Genomic DNA, 25,689 nt, shown 5'->3' with positions numbered 1-25,689 from the left:
AGTATAATACATAGTCAATATCAGGCTAAGCCCAAATTGAGAAATGGCCCAAAAAGGCCTTTGCGTTAGGAGAATGTCCAAAAGTAAGCACATGAGTGACACGTGTCTATCTTCTTTCTCTGCCTTGATAAATTCCCATTTGCCATTCTCTGTCCAAAATTTTCTCATTCCTTGGCTGGGGTTTTGAGAGAAAGAAGAGAGAGAGAGAGAGTTTCTTCTTCCCATCAAAATTAATCCGTAGAAACTTTTTTTGATAATACAAATAAAAATATCAGAGAAGAACCTTTACAGATTATATACAGAAAGAGAAGGTATATACAACCCATATGCCAACACATGTAGATTGATAGTGAGATGAGAGAAGATATTTCTCATTTCCTTCAATTTAATTCCTTCCCTCTCTCTCTCTCCTCTGAGATCTTCCATTTGCACGTTTTCTTGTTTCTGATTTTCGTAAACCGAAGCTGTTTTCTAGCAATTTCTTCTGTTACTTAACTGAAAATCTTAGATTATAGAGTGAATTTTTGACCAAACTTTTGAATTTTGGATCCGCCGATTCTTAGCTGAATCTCGCTTCGCTATTGGGTTTCTCTCGATGTTTTCAGCTTCCGTACTACTTCCCACATGGAGAATTGGTGCCATAGCTTCGAGTTTATTTTGTATTTTTGGAAGCTGGTGATTTCACTTGACATTTTACTTTCAATTGATTTTTCAGGGTTTTGATTGGATCGCCCTTGGAATCGACCCTAGACTAGTAAGCTGAGCCCTTGAAGTGTGCAGCAGAGAAATGACTCAGTGTATCTGTTGATGAGCGAGTCAGTACTTCCCCAATTGGGTTTCTTCTTGTTGGCACCTGCCACGAAGCTGATATATTGATTAATTAAGCTAATAAAGAGATGCCTCATTAGAGTCTTATATCCAAAACCTTGTTAACGGCTGTTACGGAAGCTTGTCAAAGTGGTTCTGATCTCGATTTCTGGTGGCAAGCTATAAATCTTGGAAGATTACAACTCTTGATCAACCCAAAGTGACCCGTATCAGGGCTCCCGAAGTATAATTTTGCTAAGTTGTGAGACATAATGTACATGTGGACTTGGAATTGATTTCTTGGAGGTGATTTTTGCGGGAGACAGAAAGTTAAAGTTCGAGCTGGAATGGTGTACTGGATCATAGATTCTGATCTGGTCAAGTGCTGGCATAAAGGAGCTAAAAAATTAGTTTGGACTGTGGTGAAAGTATACCACTTTACAGTTCGCACGGACAAGTGCCATGTCTCGCTGCTTCCCATTTCCTCCTCCAGGATATGAGAAGAAGATTACAACTGACGAAACAGACCCTCTTATAAAGGTTCATATGTTAACTCTTGGAACTTACTCTACTTTGAATCATGGTCATTCTGTTTTCTATGTTAGATTTTTATCTCATTGATTATTTTCACAAGGGTCTGCTTATTAGGCCTGAAGACCCCAGTCATGCCTTTTCAGACTCTCTACCCATTTAGGAGATAGTGAGGATGATATTCGTTTGCATTGATGTAGTTGATTGCATAGCTTTCTTGAGACGCTGCAGTAAATGGTATTCAGAAAGAGTAGTGAAGATCTTGGACTTACTGGTAGTAGCTTACTGTAGACCGATCATACTAGTTACCTACTAAAAGATATCTTCCGTAAATGAGAATAAAAAAAAAAGGAACTGTGACCAATGCATATCCAATTTTTTCACTGTTTCTACCTCGTAACCTTATATATGTTCATATGGCTTGTGGAAGTCCTACCTACCAGAGCATGGTAAATCTTGTGCAATTCCCCTGTGGAAAATGAAAACTTTCTGCTGACATGCTCTTGTATCCTATGTTGATATTTCTGCGATGTACAGTCTTATGTGGAACTATCAGCTGAAATGCTCATATATGTTTTTCTTCATGGGATGTGAATTGTAGGAGAAGTACAAGGAAAAGAAACACAAGAAGGATAAGGACAAAGAAAAGAAAGAGGGTAAAGAGAAAAAAAGTAAAGATAGAAGCAAAGACAAACATAAGGAAAGAAAGGAGAAAAAAGAGAAACATAAAGATCGGAAAGACAAGGAAAAGGATAAAGAAAAAAGCAAACCTTTGGAAGAGAATCAAGATGAAGTGCTGAAAAAAGCGGGGCACATAAAGACATTTGTAACAAACACCGTGCAGAATAATAGTAACGGAGAGTCGAAGTATGTACAGGACTTGGCAAGAAGGATCAGATATGAAGAGGAAGCAACAGGAAGTCAGAGTGCACAAAAGATTACTAACCAAAAAGGAGTAACAGGAAAAGCATTTGAGAACAGCAGTTTCTGCCCTATTCAAGGAACTAACCATAAGGAAAATGACGATAAGAGAATCAGTACCCAGAAGAACTTTGGTGCAGATCAGAAAAGAGGTGAGGCTATGGATAAACCAGTGGAGAAAAGAGACCAGGCAAGGAAAACGGATTCACCTGAGAAGAGCCACTGCAAGGAGAATGCGACCAAGAGTGATAAACCAAGGGATAAAGAAGGGGTGAAGAAAAATGAAGCAAATGATAAAGACAGATACAAAGGGAAGAAAGAGGAAAAAACGGAGTCGATTAAGAAAACTCATCAGGAAAAACCGAAACTAGAGGAGACGGGGAATGACGCTCTGGAGGATATAAGGAATCGCAAACCGCCTGACCTTTTGCGGGCGAGCGTCAAGAACTTTATTGCTGAGGGAAATCTTGGCAAACGGAAGGATCTTGAGACCAATGGATTCTTGTATGGTGAGTTATTCCCTGTCTGGTGAATGAGGAGGGATATAGGTGTGTAGTTGCCCTATTAACCATAGTATGATATATGGTTTGGTACTTAAAAGCACCTTATAGTTTTATCCAATCATGGTATGTTTTCTGACCTTAAAAAGATTATTTAAATCTTTTCGTTTCTGAGTAGTGTGGCTGTTATTTTGACTAATCTTGCAAGATCTTGTTGGTTTACATTGTATTTTCTTACTGATAAAATGTTTGTTTAACACTAGTCTTTAATACTTGTGCAGAGAATGGAACCACACCAAACAAGTTACAGAGGCACTCAGCATCTGTAGCATCTGTGAAAAATGGAAGAACGTTAAGTGCACGACGAACTACTCCAATACCTGCTTCTGAGGTGCAAGAAACGACTTGCAAGCCAGAAGCCAAGGAAGTTAATATCAACGGTTTTGTTGTCTCTGGAGAAAGACAAAAAGTCTGTCCACCGAATCCTTTGGCTGCAACAATGAAAGTGAAAGTCAAAGAAAATAATGAAGCATCTGCAAAGCCGCCTCATCCGGACCTTAAGTATCTGAATCATATACTCAATGTACCGAAAAGGGAGCTGATTCCGGAGGGTGAAGATGACCAAGAATGGCTGTATGGAGGTCCGTTGGGTGTCAAGTTAAAAAAGTCAAGAACAACTTCTCCTGATTCTGGTGAATCCTTGCATGTCTGGAACCAAGCTTTCAGAATAGAATCTGCCGATATTTCAGCTCTTCCATATGTTGTTCCATTTTAGCTGTGACTATATATTTTCTTATGTTCCTACGACACAACCCATGAGGAGAAAAAGAGAACCAATTGTGACTGTACATAGGCACAAACTGGTTTATCACACTATTTGTTTTTCTTACAACATTGGGTGATTGATTAGGCCACCATTGCTCTTTCTTTCAGCGCGACTAGACGAATTTTAAAGATGGAAATCATGTATAGCACAATATTACTTCCACTGAAAAAAGATGATCAGAACAAAGCCACAATATGTACTTCAAAGGCAGAACAAAAAAAATGTTCGGCATGAGAAAACAGAACACAAAACAATGGTAGAAAAAGGAACAAAACAAGTCAGAACCATTCTAAAAGATTTTTAATCGTATGAGAGACAATATGCCTCTTCTACTCTGTTTTCTGAATACTCTCTAGGAACTTGGTTCTTGCAGAAAGGTCACTCGAAAACCGACCTAAAACCGCAACTGTAGCAGTGCTACTTCCAAACTTCTCAATTCCCCTAGAGATCATACAAGTATGTCCAGCTTCTGCCACCACGATTATATCGCCCCCGACTTGTGGCGACAATGTCTCTGCGATTTGCCGAGTCATCCTTTCTTGCACTTGGAGCTTAAACCCGTAAAACTGTACAATCGACTCTACTAGTGACCTTCCAATGAGTTTGGAACCATCAGCACAGAAGTAGCCAATATGCACAACTCCATAAAAAGGAAGCAAGTGATGCTCACACATGGACCAAAACCGGATATTCGTCTCACAACTAAGTCTTCTCTCCATGACTTTGCAGTCAAATCTGTTGAGTTTCATCTCCAAGTTAGCGTTCTGGAAGTTCATCATCCATTTCAAGAATCCGGTGGGAGTGGCAATGAGTTCTTTTCTTGAGGGATCTTCTCCTAAAGATTTCAAGATGGAGACTACAGCAGAAACCATTTCCGAGTCTGCAGGTAAAACTTTGGATGAGTTTTCAACAACGATCGGGCACCAGTCTTTCACAGAGCCGTTTCTATGCAGTTTTACGCCTTTGAACTTCAAAAGACTCAGAAATTCACACCAAAGATCCGACCTTTCATCCTCAAAATCCCCTAAACCCGAGGTAACATTTAACTCCACAAAACCATTGTTGCTCGAGTCGGGAAAGTCTATGTCTAGACTCGGGAAGAGGATATGTGAGCATTGGAGAACAACAGCGACTCCAGAAGGTTTGACCGAATGTTGGAGAGCTGAACATATATCATCAGCTAAACGCTGAGGCTTTTGGAGCCGCTTTGCGAAAACATCGGTGACTCTAGAGAACTTACTTAGTCCAAGAACTCTTTGGCCCGAAGGTACATATCCTATATGACACTTGACTTGAAAAGGAAGCAAGCAAGATTCACAGTAAGAGTAATGATCGAGGTCTCGGACAACAACAAGACCTCCCACTCCTCCTGCTTGCCCATCATCCAATCCTGTCTCTGGAAACAGAGCACTCTGCACAAAGTCCTTAACCTTCTGTTTATAACCTGAGATAAGAACACACCATTAACATCAGATAATTAAAAAGTCGTGGGAGATGCATAGAAAACTAACTCAATGACAAGCTACTCAATTATACCCAAAAAAAAAAAAAACCTCCCTTAATTTTCATCAGTTTAAGACACTAGAAGAAAATCTAAACCAAATAAGAAAAATCAGATTCAAAAGCACACATATACCTCTGGTTCCTTCTCGAAGAGCCTTGGCAACACGAAAAGGTGTTTTTCTTATGCCTTCACGAGTGATATCCTCACCAAGACCTTGCAATAGAACTTTCACAGCTTCTTGTATCGCTATGGTCTCTGGTTGCTGCTCGAAAGCAAGCGCAAAGCAACCATTTTTAATCCCATTCTCCACCTCCACATTTAAATGCCTTTCATCTAATGCGCTCATTGACAACTAATACCAATCCCAGATCTTTAATCAAAACACCACTCAAATCTGAATCGAAGCTCTTCGGATTCAAAGAAACAAAAAAAAAACAAAAGCAAACCGATTTTGATAATGTGTACAAACTGGTTTCTTCTTATTCAGGAAGCCCAGATTTAGAAAGTGATCGAAAATCGTCAAAACCAGCAGAGAATAGCAATACCCACTAAAACTCTAATTACAAAGAATCTCCACTGAGAAAGAAAAAACTGAAAACCGAATCAAGAAATTCTCTGTCTTTGGATAATACTCGGAAGGTGTACGAGAGAGAGAGAGGGCGAGTGGGTGTGGTGGGTTAACGTTGATCCATTCAGGAATGTGTGGATTCGTTAAATTAGTAAAGGATTGGGAATAGTGTTTATAAAATTTTCCGACACATACTCTTTGGACGGATCTGAGAGGTTAACCCATCACTATCAGCAAAAAGAAAGTGACCCTTTTTGAATGTAATGGCGGCGAGGACCTTTCCTTGTCCCTCTCCATGCCTTTTTCCAATTTTATTACCCAACCCTAGTTCGAAAACTCTCTCTCTCACATCGGCGGACAGAAAAATTCTTTGGATTCAGACAGGAAAGATTTTTTCATAATCTTTAGTGAATCTTTTACACCTCTACACCGTTATGAGGGGATAATGAGTTAGTAGTTTATTGGTTCATCTTCTTCGGTTGATATAAGAAAGCTTCTCGTTAAGCTAGAAGATTTCTCGGTTCAGCTCAAAAGCGAAATTATCCTTCTTGTAACCGGTTTAGCAATGTAGCTCACGACACGAGGAAAGCTTACGAGTGAGCGGGCTAAGCAGTAAAGATTGCAAATTGAGTCACGGTTAGCGCAAAACATTAAGTCGCGGTTAATTTTGGTTCAAACGAATAAAAGACTATTTTAGTGGGTTGCTATTTTGAAGCCGGTTTGGCTGGTTTAATGTCAGTTGAAGAGTTTGTTGGAGTTGTTGCTCTGTTATATAACATAGCAAGAGTCGAGCAGTTACGCTCATCTTCTTCATGACTTCATTTTCTTCTTCTTCCGAGACTTTTCTTGTTCATTGTAGAGAGAGAAAGCTTGTAATTGCATCTGTTTTATAGTGGATTTGCCAAATCGTAGTTTAGCCCTGTTCGAACTCGTTTTTGACAAAATAAGTTTAAAGTTTTTTCATGTGAGTTTTCCGGCGAAAGCGTTTACTATGCATAGCCAAGTCATAGTTTAACAAGACAGAGCAAAACTAATGTACAATAAACGAAATGATCTCATGTCAGAAACTTCTCCCAAAACATAAAATTTCTCAGGGTGAACAAAACAAATAAACACAAGTCGACTAAGATTCCCGTCAAAACTTTTATGGGTTTGTAGTAGCAAGTTTGTTGAAGGCAGCGTGGACTCTCTCTTCCGTGAACATTCTGTGGTTTTCATAGAAATCCAATACCTCCATTGCGATATTCTTCACCTGCCAATGTTCACAACACACCGATGAATATGATTAAACAAGACCTGATACTTGGAAATAAATGGCCCAAATAATTTGCAGTTGAAAGCATTTCAGGTTCTAGTGAACAACAAAGCTTACTATGTTCATGTCCACAGAAAGCTCTTCAAACCATGTCCTTATGTCTTTCTCTTTGTAAACAGAAGCAATGTAAATGCAAGCGAGTGAAATGAGGTAAGGCGGATGTGTAAGGATGAGGTCCATCCTGTAAGTGTCGTTGACAAGTCCCCTATAGTTTCCACAAAAACTTTAGCATCAAGAGAGCATTTTTACTTTTGCTTGCAAATCATAAACCTGTTTGATTGTGATCAAATTTAAAGATTTTGTCAGATGCTGGTAACTGTTCTAACACGGAATGCAAATGACTTCTTGATTACAACACTTCATCACCCAAGCTTTTTAAAGGACAAAAGTTTTGGATACTTACCATGTTAAATGGGTCATACTTGTGTCACTGATTCCAGAATCCTGCAAGAACCTGTGATAAGCAAGAAAAATCAATCCAAAGAAAATCCATAGTATATAGTAGCAAAAGATTTTTTGTGGGTTTGTTTGATTTGGAAAGATGCCCAGCAAAGTTATACAAAAGACTTACTCAGGGAGAGATCGGTACGGGTGAAATACAACAAGATAGAAGTTCAATGCTTCCAAGATCTTCATCTCCATTTCCAGAATATCTTTAATCTCATATCTAAACTTTTCATCAGCATCTGCAGAGTCAAAGCATTCGACTTCATCAGAAACTCAGACAAAAGCTCGAGCAAATCAAGAAAGCTTTTGAAGCAGAAAGTAAAAAAGGAATTACACAATTTTTTAATGTAGAAGACAAGAATTTTGGCATGCACCACACTCTCCTCTGCCTTGCAAGCCAAATACAAGCAGGTGGGAGCAACAAGCCGAGGCTCATATTCTGTCAAACTCTTTCTGTCAACAAAAGTAGACATAAATCAGTGACCGAGCCTCGTGCTACACAAGATCATCGAAAACTAGAGAAGCCATACCTTGTGTAAACACGTCGCATATAGGTTACCGCAGTTGCAACAACTCTGAATCATATTATAAAGAAAAAAAGATGTACTAAATCAGTCAGCATTGTTCAAAGGATGGTTGCACATTTCATATCTCATAAACAACAACAACAGTGATGATATTATCAAAAAGACTTCACCTTTGCCTAATCTTAATGTGTTGTGCCAGTTTCGATATATCTGAAACGAACAAGAATGTGAAAATGACGATCCATACAGCAAAAAGTGAGACTAATGAACTAGCCAATTAATGAAGACTGCCACGAGAAACTGATCTTTAGACTACTGAAACCTCAAAAGCAGAAGAACATATATAGATGATTAATCCATGGAAAAATCTGGACATAAACAAGTTTGAAGACGGATGAGATGAAAACCTAAGTACATAATCGAAACATACAATTAGACATATGAAGCTTAATGAGCCTGAAATCTTCGACAGAGATTCCTCTCTGAGCATCAAGAGGATGAACAACATTAATCTCTTCTGGGTCCTTAAGCTCCTTGCTGTACGAAGAAACCCAGAAAGAAAAAAAAAGGATGTAAGGAATCAGAGAAAAACAGAAATCGAACAATTCCTCTTAAAAAGATCTGTAATATTGATTGAAAGTTGAAACTTTTACTAGTGCGACGATGTCCAGAAATTGGAAGCCATAGTTTTTTTCCTTTTTCTTTGATCCCTCAACTTCAAATACAAGACGATGGCTTTCCTTCAAAATCAACAACAACAAATTAAAAAAAAAAAAAAAAAAAAAGCTTTCCTTTTCCTTTATTTTTCTTTTTAATTTTGTGGTAGAGATAATGAGCATAAGAATCTAAGACCATCATTATCGGGGTATTTAGCTAGGTCTCTTATAAATTTTTATTAATAAATTTAATGAAAGTTAAGTTTTTTTTGTTAAAAACGTTTCTTATTTGGCGACCAGAAGAAACGTTTCTCGTGCCAGGTGTCAACCAGGTTAAAAATGCTGGGGGAAAAATGTTAATCGTTTTTTTCTTCATTCTTTCCTTGGCACAAAATTTTCTTCTATGATCCAGTTTTGATCAAACAATTGCGGCATGCAAGTCGAACAATTTATTTACTTCTTTGATCGAGTTTTGTTGATTTTTCTCCAATCGATTTGATTCTTCAAATTATGTGCTACGAAAAATGGTGTTAATGGCTGGTGGTCAATGTGTGTCGCTTCGCCGTCGTCTTCTTCATCGCTGCCGGGGAAAAACTCAGCAATTCACAATTCGTACTGTTCTCCAACCACTGTTAACTTGCACTGAGTTGGCCGCATTTTATCCTCAGTTCCGTCTTTTCACTCGCATTTCTCCGTCCCGCCGCCGCCTTTGCGCTTCCAGCTCCGCCGATTAGGGAATCTTCCTACCTCACCTCGTCGCTTCTATGGTTTGCGCTTCTCCTTCGTTAATCTGTACTTCAAATTCACCGAGTACTGATTGAGCTTCGAAATTAGGAATTAATGGTCTCGTAATCTTGTTGCAATCTACGCTGAATCTTTCGGTTTCTACCATTGCAGACATCAAAACACTTTAGTCTCTTATTTAAGTTTTTAAACTAGTTTATTAATAAACAATTCAACAAAAGACCCAAATGGGTTTCTCTGATGCTCTAATAGGTCACGTAAAGTTGGCCTCTTTCATTTCGGATAAAAGGTCAGGTTATAATGCGGTCGAGGATAGGAATCATAGCATATAATTCCAGTAGTTTAAGAAATTTTTGTTATAGTTAATTGTCTTCTTTTCAGTGTCTTAAACAACCGCATTATCTTAACCTTTTATTGAAGATGTTTTTTTCGACTTTTTATTGAAAAAAAGTCTTATTATTGAAGATAATTTTACTGTCCCAATTGCTTTAAAACAATGGTTTCAGAGTTGGTTCTGAAACAACTTGGCCTGTTTGCTCATCTTGAATCTTAGTCATAGTAATTCAATATATAGACTTCATTGTTGTATAATCTATTCTGATTATAAATTCAAGAATAAACCATATGCCGTTTCAATTTTACATCCCCGGGTCTGACTTGTAGGATCAGGTCTAATCTCATTTCTACATCTGAAGCATCGTCTCTGACATCTTGTCATGTTTCTCTTTCTCCTACTAATTATTTTTCTCATCTTCATCAATATGACCTTTTGCTTCAAAGAAAGGTGTTGATTAGAAATAAAAAAGAAGGATAAAGTGATATGAGTCAAAGATTTAGTTTTAGCTTGAGTAATCGGACCGAATAATTAGACGCCATGATATAAGAAGAAATTAAAACTTTAAATTTTTTTCCTCTTAACCCTAATCTCTTTTAGAAATTAAGGTTAATTGTTGGAAGCTGTATTTTTATTAATCAATAAAAACTTTTATATAAATCTTGATACAACTTAAATTATAACCCTAATGCAAAAAGGAAAACACGCTAACATAGAAAGGAAAATATTAAAATCTAATTCAAAAACACAATAATTTATCAACTAAAACACCCTAACTATCCCTAACCATTATCACGTATCATAAAGATGGGAAACTAATTGTCATATAACATTAAGATTATGTTTGATAGAATTAACATTAATGTTACAATTCTGCCACGAAGCTAAGATGTGCAATTGAGAAAGTCTCTGATCTTTTTTTTTTTTTTTTCTGTGAGAGAGACAGAGAGCATCAGATAAATCTTGGAGATGAAAGGCAATTCCCAGCTGCTACGGCTTCAAAGACAATTTGCTGAAGGCGGAATTCACTCTTTCCTCAGTGATAGTTCTGCAATTCTCATAGAAGTCCAGAATCTCCATGGCAATGTTCTTCACCTGCAACACATTGCCTCAAGTTTTAACACTAATCCAGTAAGGTTTCAACAACAACGGTAACTAAAACCAAACAAAAGAACAGCTTTTAGCTGGACATTATAACTTGAATAAAAGCAAAAGCTAGAACATGTTTGTAGGGTCTTTTGGAAGTATAACTGACCAAGTTCATGTCCTCATGAAGATCTTCAAACCATGCCGTTATATCTTTCTCTCTGTGGATACTTGCAATGTATATGCACGCTAGCGCTATGCGATAGGGAGGGTGTACAAGAATGAGGTCCATCTTATAGGTATCGTTGACAATTCCCCTGAAACACGGAAAAAACAAAACAATAAACTCGGTGTTTTTAGATGATCTTTACATAGGTTAGAGATCTTAGATCTTAGTATTGGAACTAGGAAAAGATTTCTAAGCAAAATTTCTCAAACAGGACTTTACCATGTAAGCTGGTTCATATTTACATCGTTTATTGCAGCATCTTGCAAAAACCTGAGAAATCAAAAGAACGAGTTCTTGAAAAGAATGTTGATTATATGTCTACAATGAATGCAATTCCAGGGTAGGGATATATATTGGTTTAAATACCAACAAAGGCATACAAAACTCTCAACTCTCACTCAAGGAATATAGAATCGGTCCAAAAATTACACTGGAAATATGACAGAAAAAAAAATACATGCAAGTTTTTACATGTATTATCATTTACACTTCCAACCATCTCATCTCTGCTAGCAAATTCAGAAAACAAGACAAAAACATGTTCAAATTATATGCTTGTAAAAGGCAGATAAGGGAGACAAGCACATACTCAGATAATGACCGGTAAGGGTGAAACACAACCAGATAATAGTTCAGTGCTTCTAAGACCTTCATCTCCATTCCTAATATATCTTTTAATTCATATTTGTACTCGTCGGGATCTGCAAGGATACAAGAATCGTTGTTGATATGTCAAAAATGCATATTGAAAAAGGGGATCTTTCATATAAATTTAGCACAATAGAAAGTCAAAATAGGAAACACACAGTAGAAGATATTACACAATCTTTTGATGTAAAAAACAAGATTCCTGGCCTGAACTATGCTTTCTTCAGCTTTAGATGCCAGGTACAAGCATGTAAGAGCAACAAGGCGGGGCTCAAACTCTACCATGCTCTTTCTGAGACAGTATCATGTATGTCAAAGAAAGATATTAGAGGCAAAAAAAATCAAACACAAGATGCACTTTGACAAGATCAAAGAGAAATTACAGTGCATACCTGCTATAAACCCGTCTCATATACGTAATTGCAGTAGCCACAACCCTACATAAGTAGAGAAAAGGCAACGATTCATACAAAAAATTCCAGGTTACACAGATAATAGTTGGTTATTTCCACAGAAAAATGCAAAAAAAGAAAAAAAAAAAAACACTCGAATCCCTGATCAGCAAATTGGATTCCCAAAATGAAAACCAACCTTTGTCTCACTTTAATGTGCTGAGCCAATTTCATAATATCTGAAACAACAATAAGGAAGAAACAAATAGGCATAAACTCAACAGCAGACAAGCCTACAAAACACTTTCTTTCTAACCTAATCGACGCAAAATAGCAGGAAAAAAAAAAGTCTTTGCTCAATTGTGAAGAAAGAGACAACCCCGTGAACAAAAAAAAAACAATCGAGGGACCAAAAAATTAAGAGGCACGGATGTAAGAAAATCAATTGCAAAAGAAGAGAAGAAAAACTCCATACGATTGGACATATGGAACTTGATGAGCTTAAAATCCTCAATGGAAATTCCACGTTCTTTGTCGAGAGCATGAACTACATCGACTTCTTCTGGGTCCAAAAGCTGTTTGCTGCTCGAACAACGCAACCAATTAAAAAAAAAAGATCGAAAGAATTGAAATTAAAGCTGCATAGGAGAAGAAGAAGAAGTAATTATTCATGGGATGAAGAATGTTACTAGTGAGACGAATTCCAGAAATTAGCAGCCATTATCTCCGATCTCCGGGAAAGGTAAGCAAGAGAAGCTTAATCTCTCATTAAAAGAAAGAGAAGCTTAATAATCTCATAGGCTTTCAAAGTTTCAACCTTTTCTGTTATCTGTCAAATCTTTTGGTCGCGTGATCTATCACATCGCTACTTTATTTAATTTAAACTAAGGTTCGGCCCAGAGTTGGCCCAATACGTAAAGCCTTTTTTATCTTCCTCAAAACAGTGTGACATAGGAAGTCACACAGCAAATAGGTATAATACGAAGAGGTCCTGATCCCAAAATGAGAAAACTAAGAAATGTTTTCATAAATCTGAGGAGTAACCTTCAACTTCAATAGAACTTGACTCGCCAAAAAATCACAAACAAACGTAACGGCACTGGTGATTGATCTGTGATACAACCCTTAAAAAGGTTATTAGTGATCCCGAATTATTGTTCAATAGATTTGCCAAACTCTAATCCAAAAGTTAGAACAAAGAAGCATAATGCGCGTATTAAATATAGAAGTTCAAATTTGACGAAATAAATGATGTCCAAGGAACTTTTGCATTGGACCCAAAAAAAAAAAGAAGTTTCTTCGGATACGCCAAATGATAGAACGCTGCATCATTCCCTCCATTTTCATTTGGTTACTTTTGATAAACCTAAGCGATTACTAAATTATAATCATTCATTAGCTCTCTCTAAAGCACACAAATCCATAAATATAATATGAACTTAATAATAGTTATCAGGGGAATGTTGGTCCATATGGATTATATAAGATGCATTGGTCTTTGTGCAATCAAATAAGCCCAAATCACTAAAAGATTAAGTTAATCTTGTTAATTAAAAGTTCGTGTGGGGAAAAAATATGCAAAGGTGGAGGAAGCGGAACGGACTCTGTTGGCACGTGAGTCAAAAGATTTTCCTCCTCCTCCGTTCTATATAAAACCCACTAAAGCCCCTTCCGTTGCCTTTTCGCGTTCCGTACACTTGGCCTCTCTCCTTCTCGTGCGATCAAACCCTAGATAGGACCCGCCATTGCTCACTGGTTGGGACTAGATCGAAGCTCCTATTCACTACTCAAACTTCTCTCTCACTCCTTCTCCACCACTCTCTCTCTCTAATTTCAGGTGACTCGTCGTTTCCCACGATTTCGCCTTCATTTGTTTTTTTTTTGAGTGACGATGTTTCGCTAAATGTGATCTACAGTGTTTCAGAGACACACTCTCTTTCCCCAGTTAGTGCGAAATGTGATACAGATTCTTTGGCCTTTGAGTTCCTTTGTTGCTAATTGTAATTTTTTATTAGAGGTTATCTCTGTGTGTAGTGTATAGTTCATGAGGTACATTAAGATGTTGAAAATAGTCTTGTGTGGTTTCAAGGATTGTCTTTTGGGTTGTTCTGTGATGAGATTAATTCTAATAGCTATTTTATGAATTTCCAAGGCATTACTTAATCTCCGGAGGTCATGGATTCTGCTGGACGAGTAGTACCTGCTCCTGTTGTTGACCCACTCGCTGTATGTCCCAGTCATGGGGTTTTTCTCTCTTTTCACAAGTTTTACTGTGATTTTTTTTTTTGTGTGTTGTTGTTTGTCCCTTTTTGTGTGATTAGGAGCTGTTTTGGGTTGGTAAATTTAGGTTGGGAGAGCATTTGTCATGCAGTACTACGAGATTTTGTACAACATGCCTGAGCATCTGTTCCGATTCTATCAAGAGATCAGTAAGATTGGGCGTGTTAATCAAGATGGAGTAATGCGCGACTTCTCCACATTACAAGTAAGTCTTGTATTGTAAAAATTTAGCTGCTTGGTTTGGTTGAGTTATGATTATTCTTTTTCCATCATGTCAGTGTTTTCCATTTTACTTGTGTAAATAACATGAGGTTGGGATGGAGTGGTGTCAATTGATTGGCTGGAATTGGATGTCAGTCTAAGTAACTTGCTAAAACTTGTATCATTGATGCCTATTCTTGAGCAGGGTATACGTGAGGAGCTTAAGACACTGTCTTGTGGAGATTTCAAATCGGCTGAGATAACCAGTTATGATACCCAAGAGTCTTACAATGGAGGGTTTCTTCTTGTGGTCACTGGCTTCTTCACTCTAAACGAGAGGCTTAAAAAGAATTTCACCCAAACTTTTTTTCTTGCTCCGCAAGAAAATGGGTACTTTGTTCTTAATGACATCCTCAGATTTGCCAATGAACCCGAGGCCATAGATGGGGAAGACTCTGATAGGATCAGTCCTATTACTGGTAGGTGAAGCTTATACTCATTCTCCATCACTTTTCTAACTTCCTCTGACGCACATCATAAACCTGTCCTTTTTTTTTAATGTAAATACAGCTTCTGTAGGCATTCAGGGTTCTGAGCAAGTTGCATGTGTTCCAGTGAATGATGTTTGTGAGGAGAATGTTTTGGTACCTGAGGTCGTCAACGAAGAAGTTTCAGATCTTGAGTTAACTTGCAAAGAAGTTGTTGGTGATTCACTAAAATTTCCTGACCCAGATTATGGACCCAAGAAATCGTATGCCTCTGTGGTAAGTAGACACTCGAGAGGATCCATACTTGAATGTGTTTCCTTTTTTTGTAGGCCTATAACTTATGGAGTTCTCTTTCATAACCAATGACTTTGGTGATAATTGAAGGTTGCGAAGGATAAATCTGGAGTTACAGCTAGCTCTTCACTGTCCCCAAAGCAGATCCCCAAAGAACAAGAACATCAAGCGTCTTCAGATCCTTCTCCAGAGCAGATACTCAAAGACCAAGATCATCAAGCGTCTTCAGATCCTTCTCCAGTGATAGAATCTGATGCAGTTCCTGAGGTTGTCGATGCTACTGAAAATGGACACAATCAGGGGTTTGAAGGTAAGAGTTCATAGAAAAGCTGACCCACAATTTTATATTTGGCGGTTCATTTTTTCTAAGTCCATTTTATGACATGGTTTTGACACTCTTTTGTCTATTAATCAGCGGTAGCTGAAGGTACATCTATTCATGTGAAACATCTTCCCACAAATGCCACCATTGACATACTTGAGAATGCATTCAAGCAATTTGGAGCTATTAGCAATGGTGGGATTCAAGTTGTACACCAAAGGGTAAGATTGACCAATCTACATAAGATTTCAGCATATGCAGTTTGAATCCCTTTTGCTGGGACGAAGAAAGCCTATTTGTTTATTTTTTTCCCTGAAACACTGATAGTTAACTGTATGAATGGTAGGGCCTTGGTTATCCTTATGGTTTTGTTGAGTTTAAAGAGGCAGACGCCGCCCAGAAAGCAATAGAGGTAACATATTCTGTGACTTAGAATATAGTTTTTCTCTTTCTTGTTTAGCATCATAAAAAAAAATCCATTTTTGAGCTCACAGGAACCAGTCCTAGTCACTGAAAATATCAAATGTAGGGCAATGAGAATCCCTATCTTTTAAAATGGGGTATTAACTAACATCTACATGATACAGGCTTCACCTCTGAGGATCTGTGGACAGAAAGCATTCGTGGAGGAGAAGCGATCTACAGCAAGAGGTGAGTAGCAAAAGTCTGATAATGATAATGTAAAAGAAGAGGGTGATGATTTGTTTGTTTGCTTGAGTAACAGGTAACAACAGAGGAAGTGGAAATGGATACGGTAACAGAAACGTGGGAGGAGGTGGAAACGAATACGGTAATAGAAACGTGGGAGGAAAGGGAGGAGGAAGTTATGGATATGGCAACAATTACAGGAGAGGAGGAGGAGGAGGAGGAAGGTCTTTTAACCGTAGAGGCAATGAATATGTCGCAAGCTTCAACAACTCTTACTAAACCGGGTTCGGCTTTTGTGGTGAAGTTGGTAAAAATCGGATAATCTAATGATAATTGATTTTTTGGGACGGAGACCAGACATCTCTCGTTGACATTGATAGTTTATTATATATTTCTCAGATATATTAATGTAAGACAAGTTTATAATTCGACGATCTATTGGAAATTATGTGGATGGAGGTTATACATTTTAATGTATATGCGCACAGCGCACGTCTTGGTTGCTTCTGTTTCTGAACTGTTTGAAGTTGGAACACGATAAACATTTTTATTTTTTTTTTCAAATAGAAAAGAGGGAAATCTACAGGGTACCCAGAACTGCGTGCCGTTTTCGTCCGGGACAAAAGTTTACTATTCTTCTTACTCTCTTCTCTTCTCATAATTTTTTTAAATTTGATTATTTTCTCTCGTTGGTCAACTACACGTCCTTTACGCTCATCAGAGACGGAACAAAAGAAAAACTCATTTCTGTTAATTCTAAACCAAAAGAGAAAAGACCAATGACTCATAGAGGAGAAAATACCTTCCAAATCTCTAACACTTTACATAAAAGGAGTAAGGGAACTTCCTTAAAAACATTTTTCCTGCACTAACAAAGAAAGGATTCTATCATCTTGGGATGTGGTTTTGTTTCACGAGAGAAGGGAGACAAGGGAGACAAACTCAAGAGTGACCCTGCCCTTTGACCTCGTGTTGATAACGAAGTGCTCTGGGTATTTTCTCAGCAGCATCAGGAGTCCGTACCATGCTTTACCCTGTGCTTCTGGAATCGCCCACTCCTCAGGCGTCAGGTATCTCCTTACACGACTGTGATGCCATACGTTCCCATAATTCTCTAGTATCTGCCACAGTTACACAAGTCATCATGCATCATCACCACAATCAATCTCCCATCGAAATTCCAAAACTTTAAAGCCACAGAGAAAAGGTTCAGTACAAGAAAGCAGGATTCACAACCAAAATGTTAACAGTAGACAAATTTACAGCGTTCAAACACACTAGCGATCAAACACTTAGTGTGTTTGGCTTCTACTCGTTTCTCTAACTAATTACTGCAAATCCTGAGAAAACTGAACAGAGCCAAATGAATCCTCACAAAACTTCTATTCAGACTAGTTTTTCTTCTTTCTTTTCACACTCTGACAGAAGATGTTTCTAGTGCTAAAAAAAAGTATGTTTCCCGAATTTAAATCTATAGAAACACTCGTACAAACATCTATATCCAAAAGAAGAGATGGTATTTAATGTGAGATACTAACCACAGAATGAAGCTTCTCCATAGGCATCCACTCTCCTGGACCACATAAATCAGAAAGAACAGTGGCAACAGATGACACAACATCTTTTTCCTCAAGCTTCAAAACTTGCTGATCATCAGCTTCCCGATCTACCCTAGTTCTTCCTTCTCCCTTCCTCTCTGCAGTCATCAAGTGGATATACTCTCCCAATTAAAAAATAAAAAATTTAACTTTATCTTAGCACAGGTCTGAATCAATAACAAGTAATCCCAACGAGAACGAACATTTAGCCAGAAAATACAAACCCCTGAAACTGGATAACATGGTACAGCAAATATGTCAGCGATGCAATCCAACACCAATTATGAAAATCAGCAGCAAAATAATCCAAAATATACAATCACTCAGTTGTCTGGTAGGTTTTGTCATCTTGAGTGGTGATTTATCGATCAAACTCTTAACACAATCTGATCGAATAAGCATGTTGGCTTCATATGATATACAGTCACGACCATCTCAATGATATCAAAAATCTTTTTTGAGTATGGAATCATAGAGTAATGCTGAAACCTAAAGGGAACAGAGATTAAGCTAGAAATTAGTTAAAAGTCTCATTTTTACCAACGGAAGGAGGTGCAGACCCGCCATATACATCTCTCCTTGATTTCTTCCCACTGCTCCTGATATTATTATCATCATCATCGTCATCTTCTTCATCATCATCATCATCATACTCTTCAAAGTATTCTCTTCCCCGCCCGCCTTTCTTTCCTGACCCGGAACCCGGCCCGGAATGGTATTGATGGTAAGGCACGACTGCTCCGGCGCTAGTATGCCCTGGGACGACGTGCCTGGGTCCCATCGGACCGCCTAGAATGCTCCGTACAGGAAGCAAAAAGTAAAACTCCTTGTCTCCGATCTGGAGAAGGTCTTGCGAATCGAGCTTCACGGTAGGGTTTCCCGGGAGATGAAGGACGCCTTCGACGAGGCAGCCGTTTTTTCCGAGGACCTCTAGGGCGAATCGGCGGCGCGTGAAATCGTAGAAGATCCGAGCGTGGTTTCGGGAGATGTTCATTCCACCGCCTAAGGAAGAGAGGTCGACATCGACGGTGGATTTCTTAGAATTGCGGCCGAGCATAATGGAGTATGTTTGCATGTAGTACTCAAAATCCTCTCCTTGAAGCTTCGCAAATCCAACCTCCACGTCGCTACCTGCGACGGCTGTCCCCATTAGAGAAATTTTTCTTCCGGTGAACAAATCGGTTTTTCACAGAAAGTTCGAGAACGAGAGTCCAAAAAGGGCAGGAATTGCCGCCGATGATTTGATCGGAGACGGAGGAGATGTGTTTGGATAAAAGGATTAGTTCATCCGAGGTCTAGATAGGAACCAAAAAGATAGCCTGTGTGCGTGTGCTGAGAAAATACACAACTGGTGTTATATCCCGGTTTGACTCTCCTAATCCGGTTCTTGAATCCAACATTGGAGAGAAACCAATCAATCCGCTTTGTAATACAACAACAACTAATAAGTTAATGTCAATTTGTAAATTTTATAGATAAAGTATATTAACAGCAGTTAATAATAAAATAAAAAGATGACCATACTTAGAATTTTCTTTTAGAAAATGAGAAATAAATTAGAGAGAAATCTATTATCATTTAGCAATTACTCTGGAGTTAAAAATGAAATGATACATTGGAGATGTTCTAAATAACAAAGTATACTTCTCTTCCAACAAAGTGAAATATTCAAACTAAAATGCCAAGTAATGGAAGTCCTTTCAATGTTCCAAAGCGAATTTGATTGAGGATAAAGATTAGACCTGCGACAAACCAATTTCCTTTTCAATAAATCAAAACTAGTTATAATTTGTATGTATCGAAGATGGAAAAAACTATCAATTAGTTAAAGACTTACATGGTGGCTGGAGATGTTGATTCATCTGGTGGTTGGAAGGAATACTCGAATGAGCTCTTTAGCAGTAACCTTTTTCCTACAAGTAGGACATTTGCCCTGGCGGGAAATCGCCATCTTTATACATCCCTTGCAGAAGATGTGACCGCACTTAGTTGACATCTCCTCAGTAAACGGGCACATACAAATTGGACAAGTGAATTTTGGCTCCTCTGGTGGTGGTGGTGGTGGTGGAGGAGCTGGAGCCTTTGAGCTTGTGTTTATAGGTGCAAGCTCACAGTCGATCACAGGTTGATTAGGAGGAATCCTTCTGCGTTTTTGTCTTACATTGAATGGCAATCTAGTCACACCACCTGCACTTACCCGTCCAAGTAAGAAAAAATATGTGTACAAAACAATCCTAATCAGCGAGCTCAAATTCAGTAACAAACACAAAGAGTATAAAGCTCAAATTCATATCCCATAACCATAGATAAAACTAACCTGAAACCAAATCAACCATCAAATTCCTCCTACGTGCACCTGTCGATTTGCTTTTAGCCTGGTATCAAATTTGAAACAAAAATCATTTGCCTATCCATCACACTTTCAAAATGGGGAGATAAAATGGTAAATAAGGGGGAGCATACTTCAGCAAAAGCACTTGCGGATGATTCAATAACATCATCTTCAATAGCATCGACATCAATCATGGTAGGGACAGGTTGAGAAGGTACAGACACACCCTGAAGGTTACCAGTAGGCACCGTAGGAGCACTTACAGAACCGGAGGTCCCTTCTTGATCACCGGGTTCCGCATTCAGATCAATCACAGCTTTCCTCCGTCGGTTTCCTCGAGTTGTTCTCGACTCCTGTGTGTTCATCTTTCAGCTCAAGAGTAGTTTTACCTGTAAGTTTCAACCACAGACAATCTGATTTATACGTCCATGTATATACTGGAAGTTAAATCATTGCAAGAGAAAAGAAAATCCGTGAAGAATATATTGTTTTCTGAAAACATGTACTTTTCCGTATACTGTAGAAACACACAAAAAAAAAAAAATCCAACTTTTGAGAGATTTTAAAGTAATTTTGGTATACAAATGTTTCAGAAGCGAATTCAAATTGTGGAAGAACTCGATTTTTACAGCAAAAAGAAAGGAAAAAAAAATATAAACCTAACAAAATTCCATCGAGGCTACCAAAGAAACACAATTAAATAATCAAAGAGGATAAAAAGAAAAGATTAATCCGATTCTAAAATCGAGAATTATTATCCGTTATCAACAACAAAAGATTGATCGAATTAGGTGAGAAAACAAACTGAAGGAAATCTCCGATCAAGTCGATTCGAGGATCGAGATTCTCACCGTGAGCCGAATTTCACTCTCATAAAATCGCCGGAGAGAAATTGGAATCCAATCTCTTTTTGTGTATCTAGGGTTTTTGAAAGTTGCAGGATCCTTTTCGAGGAGAGAAACAGGAAGGAAGGAGAGAAACGGAAGGAGAGAGATTTGAGTTAGGAACGCGGTCGGTGTATCAATGCAATTGAGACACGTGTCGAAAAAAAGAAGTTGTCGTCTTGTAGGTGCCCACAAGTGTGAAACGGCAGGTTTTTTATTTTTTTGTTTTGGTACTCCCTTCAATATTTGCCTTTTTGACAACCGCACTTCGTGGTGTTTTTATCGAACTTGCAATGCTTTTTCCCCCCGAAGGTTCGAAAATGTAACAAGTTGACCCGTATACAACTCTGAAATAGCCCATTGGGCCAGTTTATCTACAGTCAAAACTCTTTTTTTGTTTGGATTTCACCCCAAAAAAAATATGACTGTTACGTTCGATTTGTTTTCTACTTAGGCCAATCTATACTATTATTTGCGAAGTCAAAATTCTTACGTGTTAACACCAGAACGATTTGCTTATGTGTCATATATATATGTCATTTTTCTTAATTCTAATTGGATTATCATTAATCCTACGTGTCACTATGGTTAATATGATTTTAATGGGTCATCTATACTATTAGTTAATGGGTCACTGATTTTGTTTAATTCACCGAATTTGTAAAATGGGCCACCGAAAAAAATTAAAAAAAAAAACCCTAAAACATTTATCCTACACTATATATATCGTTAGCCTACATATGTTTTTCACCTACAACAATTAACTCACCCTTCTCGAAGGTCAACTCTTCGCTCATTCTGAAAGTAAATCGGTTTCGTACTTTAGTAAGCCGGTGAATTTTGTTTCTGTGGCATAGTCTCCCATATTTCCTTTTTGTGATTTCTATAGTGATTATTTTTCTTTTCTCGCCTTCTTTAATTTTCTATTTTATTTTTTGGGTTTTATATCATTGTTAATTTGTTGTTGTGTGGGCATAGAGATTTCAATGTTATAAACTAAAACTAAAAATAATTAAAAACAATTATTTAATATATACATAATAAAATAAAGCAAATCCAAAAAAGAAACACCATATAAAATTAACAAAAAATATATTTACTATTAAACTCACAAATCAATTGAATTAAGACAAAAACGAGTTTTTCGTCTTTACATAATTGTTTTTCTTCTTCTTCTTTTTTATCTTTTAGTTTTTATTATTTTTTTTTCATCGTCTTCCATCTTTATCTCTCCTTCTTCTCTCACGTTTTCTTCTTAGTTTTCTTTCATTTTCTTTTATATCTTTTTCTTTCACCTCTTCATTTTATATCTCTTTTGTTACTTCTTATTCTTTAAGTTTTTTTGTCACATCTTCTTCTTGTTTTCTGTTTTCCTCATCTTCTTCCTATTTTTCTTCTTCTTCTTCTTCTTCATCACCTTTGTCTTCTTCGTTCTCTTCTCCGACTTTATTTTCTTCTTATTTTCCTTCATTTATTTATATCAATCAAATATATGTACTTGAAAACTTTAACTATATCTCTCTCCTCATCCATGTGTCCATCCCTCTTTCAATATTTATCTCTCATTCTCTCCTTTCCCGTCGTCCTAAATTTATATATATCATATGATTTAAATAACTACATTTAAAATAAGAAGTATTTCGAAAATAAAAAAATAGGAACACAAAAAATATGAGCTAACATAGACTGAATATCATGTACTTATAAGGTTAACTCTCTCTACCATTTCTCTTTCTCTCTCTGTCTTTATCTCTTTATCCCCTTTTTCTCTCTCTCTCTCACTCTCTCTCTCTCTCTCTCTCTCTCTCTCTCTCTCTCTCTCTCTCTCTCTCTCTCTCTCTCTATTTCTATCCCTCACACTCTCTCTCTCCATCGACATGTCCCTGAAGCATCTATATGTCCCTGAAAGCTTTAACTCAATTTCTCTCTGCCTCCCCGCATAACATCTGATGTGCCGTCTCCACAGCAATTGTCATATGTGTCATTATTAAAAAATATTATATGGCGTTTTAATTTGTTATGATAGGTCAATCATTAATCTTACATGGAAATACCCGTGATGTGTCTTTTTTCTCAATTATGGGCCATTGATTTTATTTATGGGCCACTAATCTCGATTTTGGTCATAGCCACTGATTTTGGTTATGGGCCATCAATATCAAAGTCAGTACTAATCTAAACCCTAGCGTATCTATCGTGCTATATATACTCCTCTCGGTCTTCATGTTTTCTTACATACAATGTCCGTCTTCTAAGGTTTAGCAACTTTTTAAAAAATAAATCCATGTCTTTTTAAAAAAAATCGATATATATATATATATATATATATATATATATTATTTATGCATTTCCATAATGACAACCTACTCTTATAGTTCATACTTCACTAATTGAATATTTTATCTCCCGCTTTACAATAAAATTGTCAGGTAAATAAAAATTCATGTTTGTTTATTTTAGTTTGTGCTTTAAATGTCTTTTTCTGCTTCTAGACTTTCGTCTTATGTAAATCCATTGCCTAATAGTTCTTTCCTTCAAAAATTTTATGAATTTTCTATAGCTACCAGCAATCTTTCCCTCCGTGATCCTCAGATTTTCCGTAACATCTGCCTCCATCTCAAATCGTTTTTACGAAGATGAACATTTTTCTGCGATGTTTACAACGATAAATATACAGGTTCGTTAAAGTGTAATTAGGACTATCCTGAAGCCATATCGTATATGTATTTTGAATTTCCGATCCATTGGGGTTGGGATCATAAAAACATTAATACACCCCCGTCTTTGCGGTAACTCCAGACCGAGTATTATAGCCAACTGTAACTCTAACGCTGGCGAAGCCTACTACTTGAGGGTTTCATTGCATGTCGTTCGCGATCCATGTTTTTAGATGGATATAAGAACAATTAACGGTGTTGTCCACCGTACTTTCAAAGATGCATGTTATGCTTTGAGTTTAATGCACGATGATACCGAGTATGTCGAAGCTATCTATAAGGAAAGTCAATGGGTTCCCACTCCTTTCTTCTTATGATGTACACTGCTTTGTTACGTGCATCTTCTATGATGAATCCTTTTTATCTTTGGAGATCCATTCAATGTTTTTTAGTATAAGTTTCTTCAATTCCTTGCATTGTCTTTGATTAATTTTCTTTAATTATCTTATTTTAACAATTTTCTTTGATTTTTTGTTGTGTTTGGATTTTAATTGTTTTCCCTAATGTACTTTCTAAATTTAGTTACCATCAATAAAAATAAACAATTAAACAGATTCCTAATTAGTTTTTGCTATTAATAATTTATATATTGTTCTTATTTTAATCCATTTATAATTGTTATTTATTGTTAAAAAAGACATACAAATAGTTTTCCTAATAAATCATATATATTGTTTTTACTTTTATTCACCTATAATTCTTATAACTTAGAAGTATAAGTATAAAGAAGAAGATGTAGTTAATGATAAAAACTAAAAAAAAAGATGAATTTGAATAAAACCATTGAGAATATAAAAAGCATATGAGAACACGAAATAGTGAAGAAGAATAAAGATATAACAAAGGATGTTTTAGTTAAAGAAGAAAACCGGAAGAAAACAAAATAAAAGAAGAAGAAATGAGAAAATGAAGTAGGTGAGGATGAGAAAGAAATCAAGAAAAAACAGAAGAAGAAGAGTTTGATGAAGACCAAAGAGCAATAAGAAGTAGAGAATAAAGAAGGCTGATAAAAATTTAAAAAGAAGAAGAACTGAGAAAATACAAAGATGATGAAGCAGAAAAAGGAAAATACGAGGAAAAATAAGATGAATAAATTGGGGCCGAGAAAGTAGGCAAAATCCTTAAAATTGGAGATTGAAGAAGAAGACGAATAAAAACTGAAAAATAATAAGAAAAATACGAAGAAGAACTAAACCAAAAGATAAATAATAGGAAGAAGAGTAGAACAAAACAAAAGAGGAAGAAGAAGAAGAAGACAAATCAGAAGAGAGAAATGAAATAGAAGTTGTAGACGATGAAGAAGAGAAAAGAAAAGAGAAAGAATAAGAAAATTGACGTCGATGATAATGAAGAAAGAAATGACGAAGAAGAAGGCCGAAAAAAAGGAAAAACAAAATCATAATAAGAAAAATTATGACATGACAAAAAAATATTGAAGAATAAAAAGGGGAAATGGGTGATGAATTTGGAGAAAGGGGGAGACAGAGAGAAATTGAGTTAAAGCTTTCAGGGACATATAGATGCTTTAGGGACATGTCGATGGAGAGAGAAAGTGTGAGGGAGAGAAATAGAGAGAGAGAGAGAGAGAGAGAGAGAGGGGGGGAGAAAAAGGAGAGAAAAGAGAAATGGTAGAGAGAGTTAACCTTATAGGTACATGATATTCAATCTATGTTAGCTCATATTTTTTGTGTTCCTATTTTTTATTTTCGAAATACTTCTTATTTTAAATGTAGTTATCTAAATCATATGATATATATAAATTTAGGACGAGGGGGGAAAGGAGAGAATGAGAGATAAATATTGGAAAGAGGGATGGACACATGGATGAGGAGAGAGAAATAGTTAAAGTGTTCAAGTACATATATTTGATTGATATAAATAAATGACGGA

The 25,689-nt window shown here is 36.9% G+C and overlaps 7 protein-coding genes across 11 annotated transcripts; 2 read left to right on the top strand and 5 right to left on the bottom strand.

Moving 5' to 3' along the window:
• The first annotated feature begins 176 nt into the window (after positions 1–176).
• Positions 177–3,648, top strand: LOC18012161 (myb-like protein X). Of its 2 annotated transcripts, none has more exons than XR_002897672.1 (4): positions 177–311; positions 716–1,347; positions 1,940–2,885; positions 3,041–3,426. XR_002897672.1 is itself a non-coding variant. In XM_006395098.2 (4 exons), exons 2-4 carry the CDS (start codon positions 1,270–1,272, stop codon positions 3,532–3,534), a joined length of 1,401 nt encoding a protein of 466 aa, XP_006395160.1. In that variant the 5' UTR covers positions 177–311; positions 716–1,269; the 3' UTR covers positions 3,535–3,648. The 2 variants fall into 2 exon arrangements, 1 of the variants encoding a protein (XP_006395160.1); XM_006395098.2 differs by having other exon boundaries at positions 1,940–2,768; positions 3,041–3,648.
• Positions 3,649–3,756: 108 nt separating this feature from the next.
• On the bottom strand, positions 3,757–5,777 carry LOC18012479 (GTP cyclohydrolase 1). Its single transcript, XM_006395097.2, has 2 exons — positions 5,222–5,777; positions 3,757–5,029 (listed from the first exon to the last, which is right to left on the bottom strand). Exons 1-2 carry the CDS (start codon positions 5,433–5,435, stop codon positions 3,915–3,917), a joined length of 1,329 nt encoding a protein of 442 aa, XP_006395159.1. The 5' UTR covers positions 5,436–5,777; the 3' UTR covers positions 3,757–3,914.
• A 916-nt stretch (positions 5,778–6,693) lies between these two features.
• On the bottom strand, positions 6,694–8,723 carry LOC18012780 (cyclin-C1-2). Its single transcript, XM_006395096.2, has 9 exons — positions 8,600–8,723; positions 8,377–8,483; positions 8,117–8,156; positions 7,950–7,994; positions 7,754–7,872; positions 7,544–7,658; positions 7,376–7,426; positions 7,030–7,177; positions 6,694–6,909 (listed from the first exon to the last, which is right to left on the bottom strand). The coding sequence occupies exons 1-9, from the start codon at positions 8,629–8,631 to the stop codon at positions 6,802–6,804; spliced, it is 765 nt and encodes a 254-aa protein (XP_006395158.1). The 5' UTR covers positions 8,632–8,723; the 3' UTR covers positions 6,694–6,801.
• Positions 8,724–10,499: 1,776 nt separating this feature from the next.
• Positions 10,500–12,884, bottom strand: LOC18013298 (cyclin-C1-1). Of its 2 annotated transcripts, XM_006395093.2 has the most exons (9): positions 12,725–12,884; positions 12,511–12,617; positions 12,235–12,274; positions 12,036–12,080; positions 11,817–11,935; positions 11,585–11,696; positions 11,215–11,265; positions 10,936–11,083; positions 10,500–10,775 (listed from the first exon to the last, which is right to left on the bottom strand). In XM_006395093.2, exons 1-9 carry the CDS (start codon positions 12,754–12,756, stop codon positions 10,671–10,673), a joined length of 759 nt encoding a protein of 252 aa, XP_006395155.1. In that variant the 5' UTR covers positions 12,757–12,884; the 3' UTR covers positions 10,500–10,670. The 2 variants fall into 2 exon arrangements, with proteins under 2 accessions (XP_006395155.1, XP_006395154.1); XM_006395092.2 differs by lacking the exon at positions 12,235–12,274 and having other exon boundaries at positions 12,725–12,871.
• Positions 12,885–13,731: 847 nt separating this feature from the next.
• LOC18013297 (putative G3BP-like protein) lies at positions 13,732–16,722 on the top strand. Of its 2 annotated transcripts, none has more exons than XM_024151625.1 (10): positions 13,732–13,872; positions 14,188–14,261; positions 14,383–14,520; positions 14,722–14,995; positions 15,096–15,280; positions 15,389–15,608; positions 15,714–15,841; positions 15,967–16,032; positions 16,208–16,271; positions 16,345–16,722. In XM_024151625.1, the coding sequence occupies exons 2-10, from the start codon at positions 14,211–14,213 to the stop codon at positions 16,545–16,547; spliced, it is 1,329 nt and encodes a 442-aa protein (XP_024007393.1). In that variant the 5' UTR covers positions 13,732–13,872; positions 14,188–14,210; the 3' UTR covers positions 16,548–16,722. The 2 variants fall into 2 exon arrangements, with proteins under 2 accessions (XP_024007393.1, XP_006395153.2); XM_006395091.2 differs by having other exon boundaries at positions 15,087–15,280.
• Positions 16,723–16,956: 234 nt separating this feature from the next.
• Positions 16,957–19,214, bottom strand: LOC18013472 (FHA domain-containing protein FHA2). Of its 2 annotated transcripts, XR_002897617.1 has the most exons (4): positions 18,407–19,214; positions 17,807–17,964; positions 17,071–17,389; positions 16,957–16,974 (listed from the first exon to the last, which is right to left on the bottom strand). XR_002897617.1 is itself a non-coding variant. In XM_024150919.1 (3 exons), exons 1-3 carry the CDS (start codon positions 19,014–19,016, stop codon positions 17,180–17,182), a joined length of 978 nt encoding a protein of 325 aa, XP_024006687.1. In that variant the 5' UTR covers positions 19,017–19,214; the 3' UTR covers positions 17,036–17,179. The 2 variants fall into 2 exon arrangements, 1 of the variants encoding a protein (XP_024006687.1); XM_024150919.1 differs by lacking the exon at positions 16,957–16,974 and having other exon boundaries at positions 17,036–17,389.
• Positions 19,215–19,422: 208 nt separating this feature from the next.
• Positions 19,423–21,197, bottom strand: LOC18013471 (probable E3 ubiquitin-protein ligase DTX3). Its single transcript, XM_006395088.2, has 5 exons — positions 21,050–21,197; positions 20,330–20,587; positions 20,184–20,241; positions 19,704–20,053; positions 19,423–19,608 (listed from the first exon to the last, which is right to left on the bottom strand). The coding sequence occupies exons 2-4, from the start codon at positions 20,561–20,563 to the stop codon at positions 19,725–19,727; spliced, it is 621 nt and encodes a 206-aa protein (XP_006395150.1). The 5' UTR covers positions 20,564–20,587; positions 21,050–21,197; the 3' UTR covers positions 19,423–19,608; positions 19,704–19,724.
• Positions 21,198–25,689: the final 4,492 nt, after the last annotated feature.

This window comes from Eutrema salsugineum, unplaced genomic scaffold (genome assembly GCF_000478725.1).
Source record: "Eutrema salsugineum unplaced genomic scaffold, Eutsalg1_0 scaffold_6, whole genome shotgun sequence".
In the NCBI taxonomy this organism is placed as follows: domain Eukaryota; kingdom Viridiplantae; phylum Streptophyta; class Magnoliopsida; order Brassicales; family Brassicaceae; genus Eutrema; species Eutrema salsugineum.
Note: the sequence above shows the minus strand (reverse complement) of the source record. Positions and strands in the feature narration are given on the sequence as shown.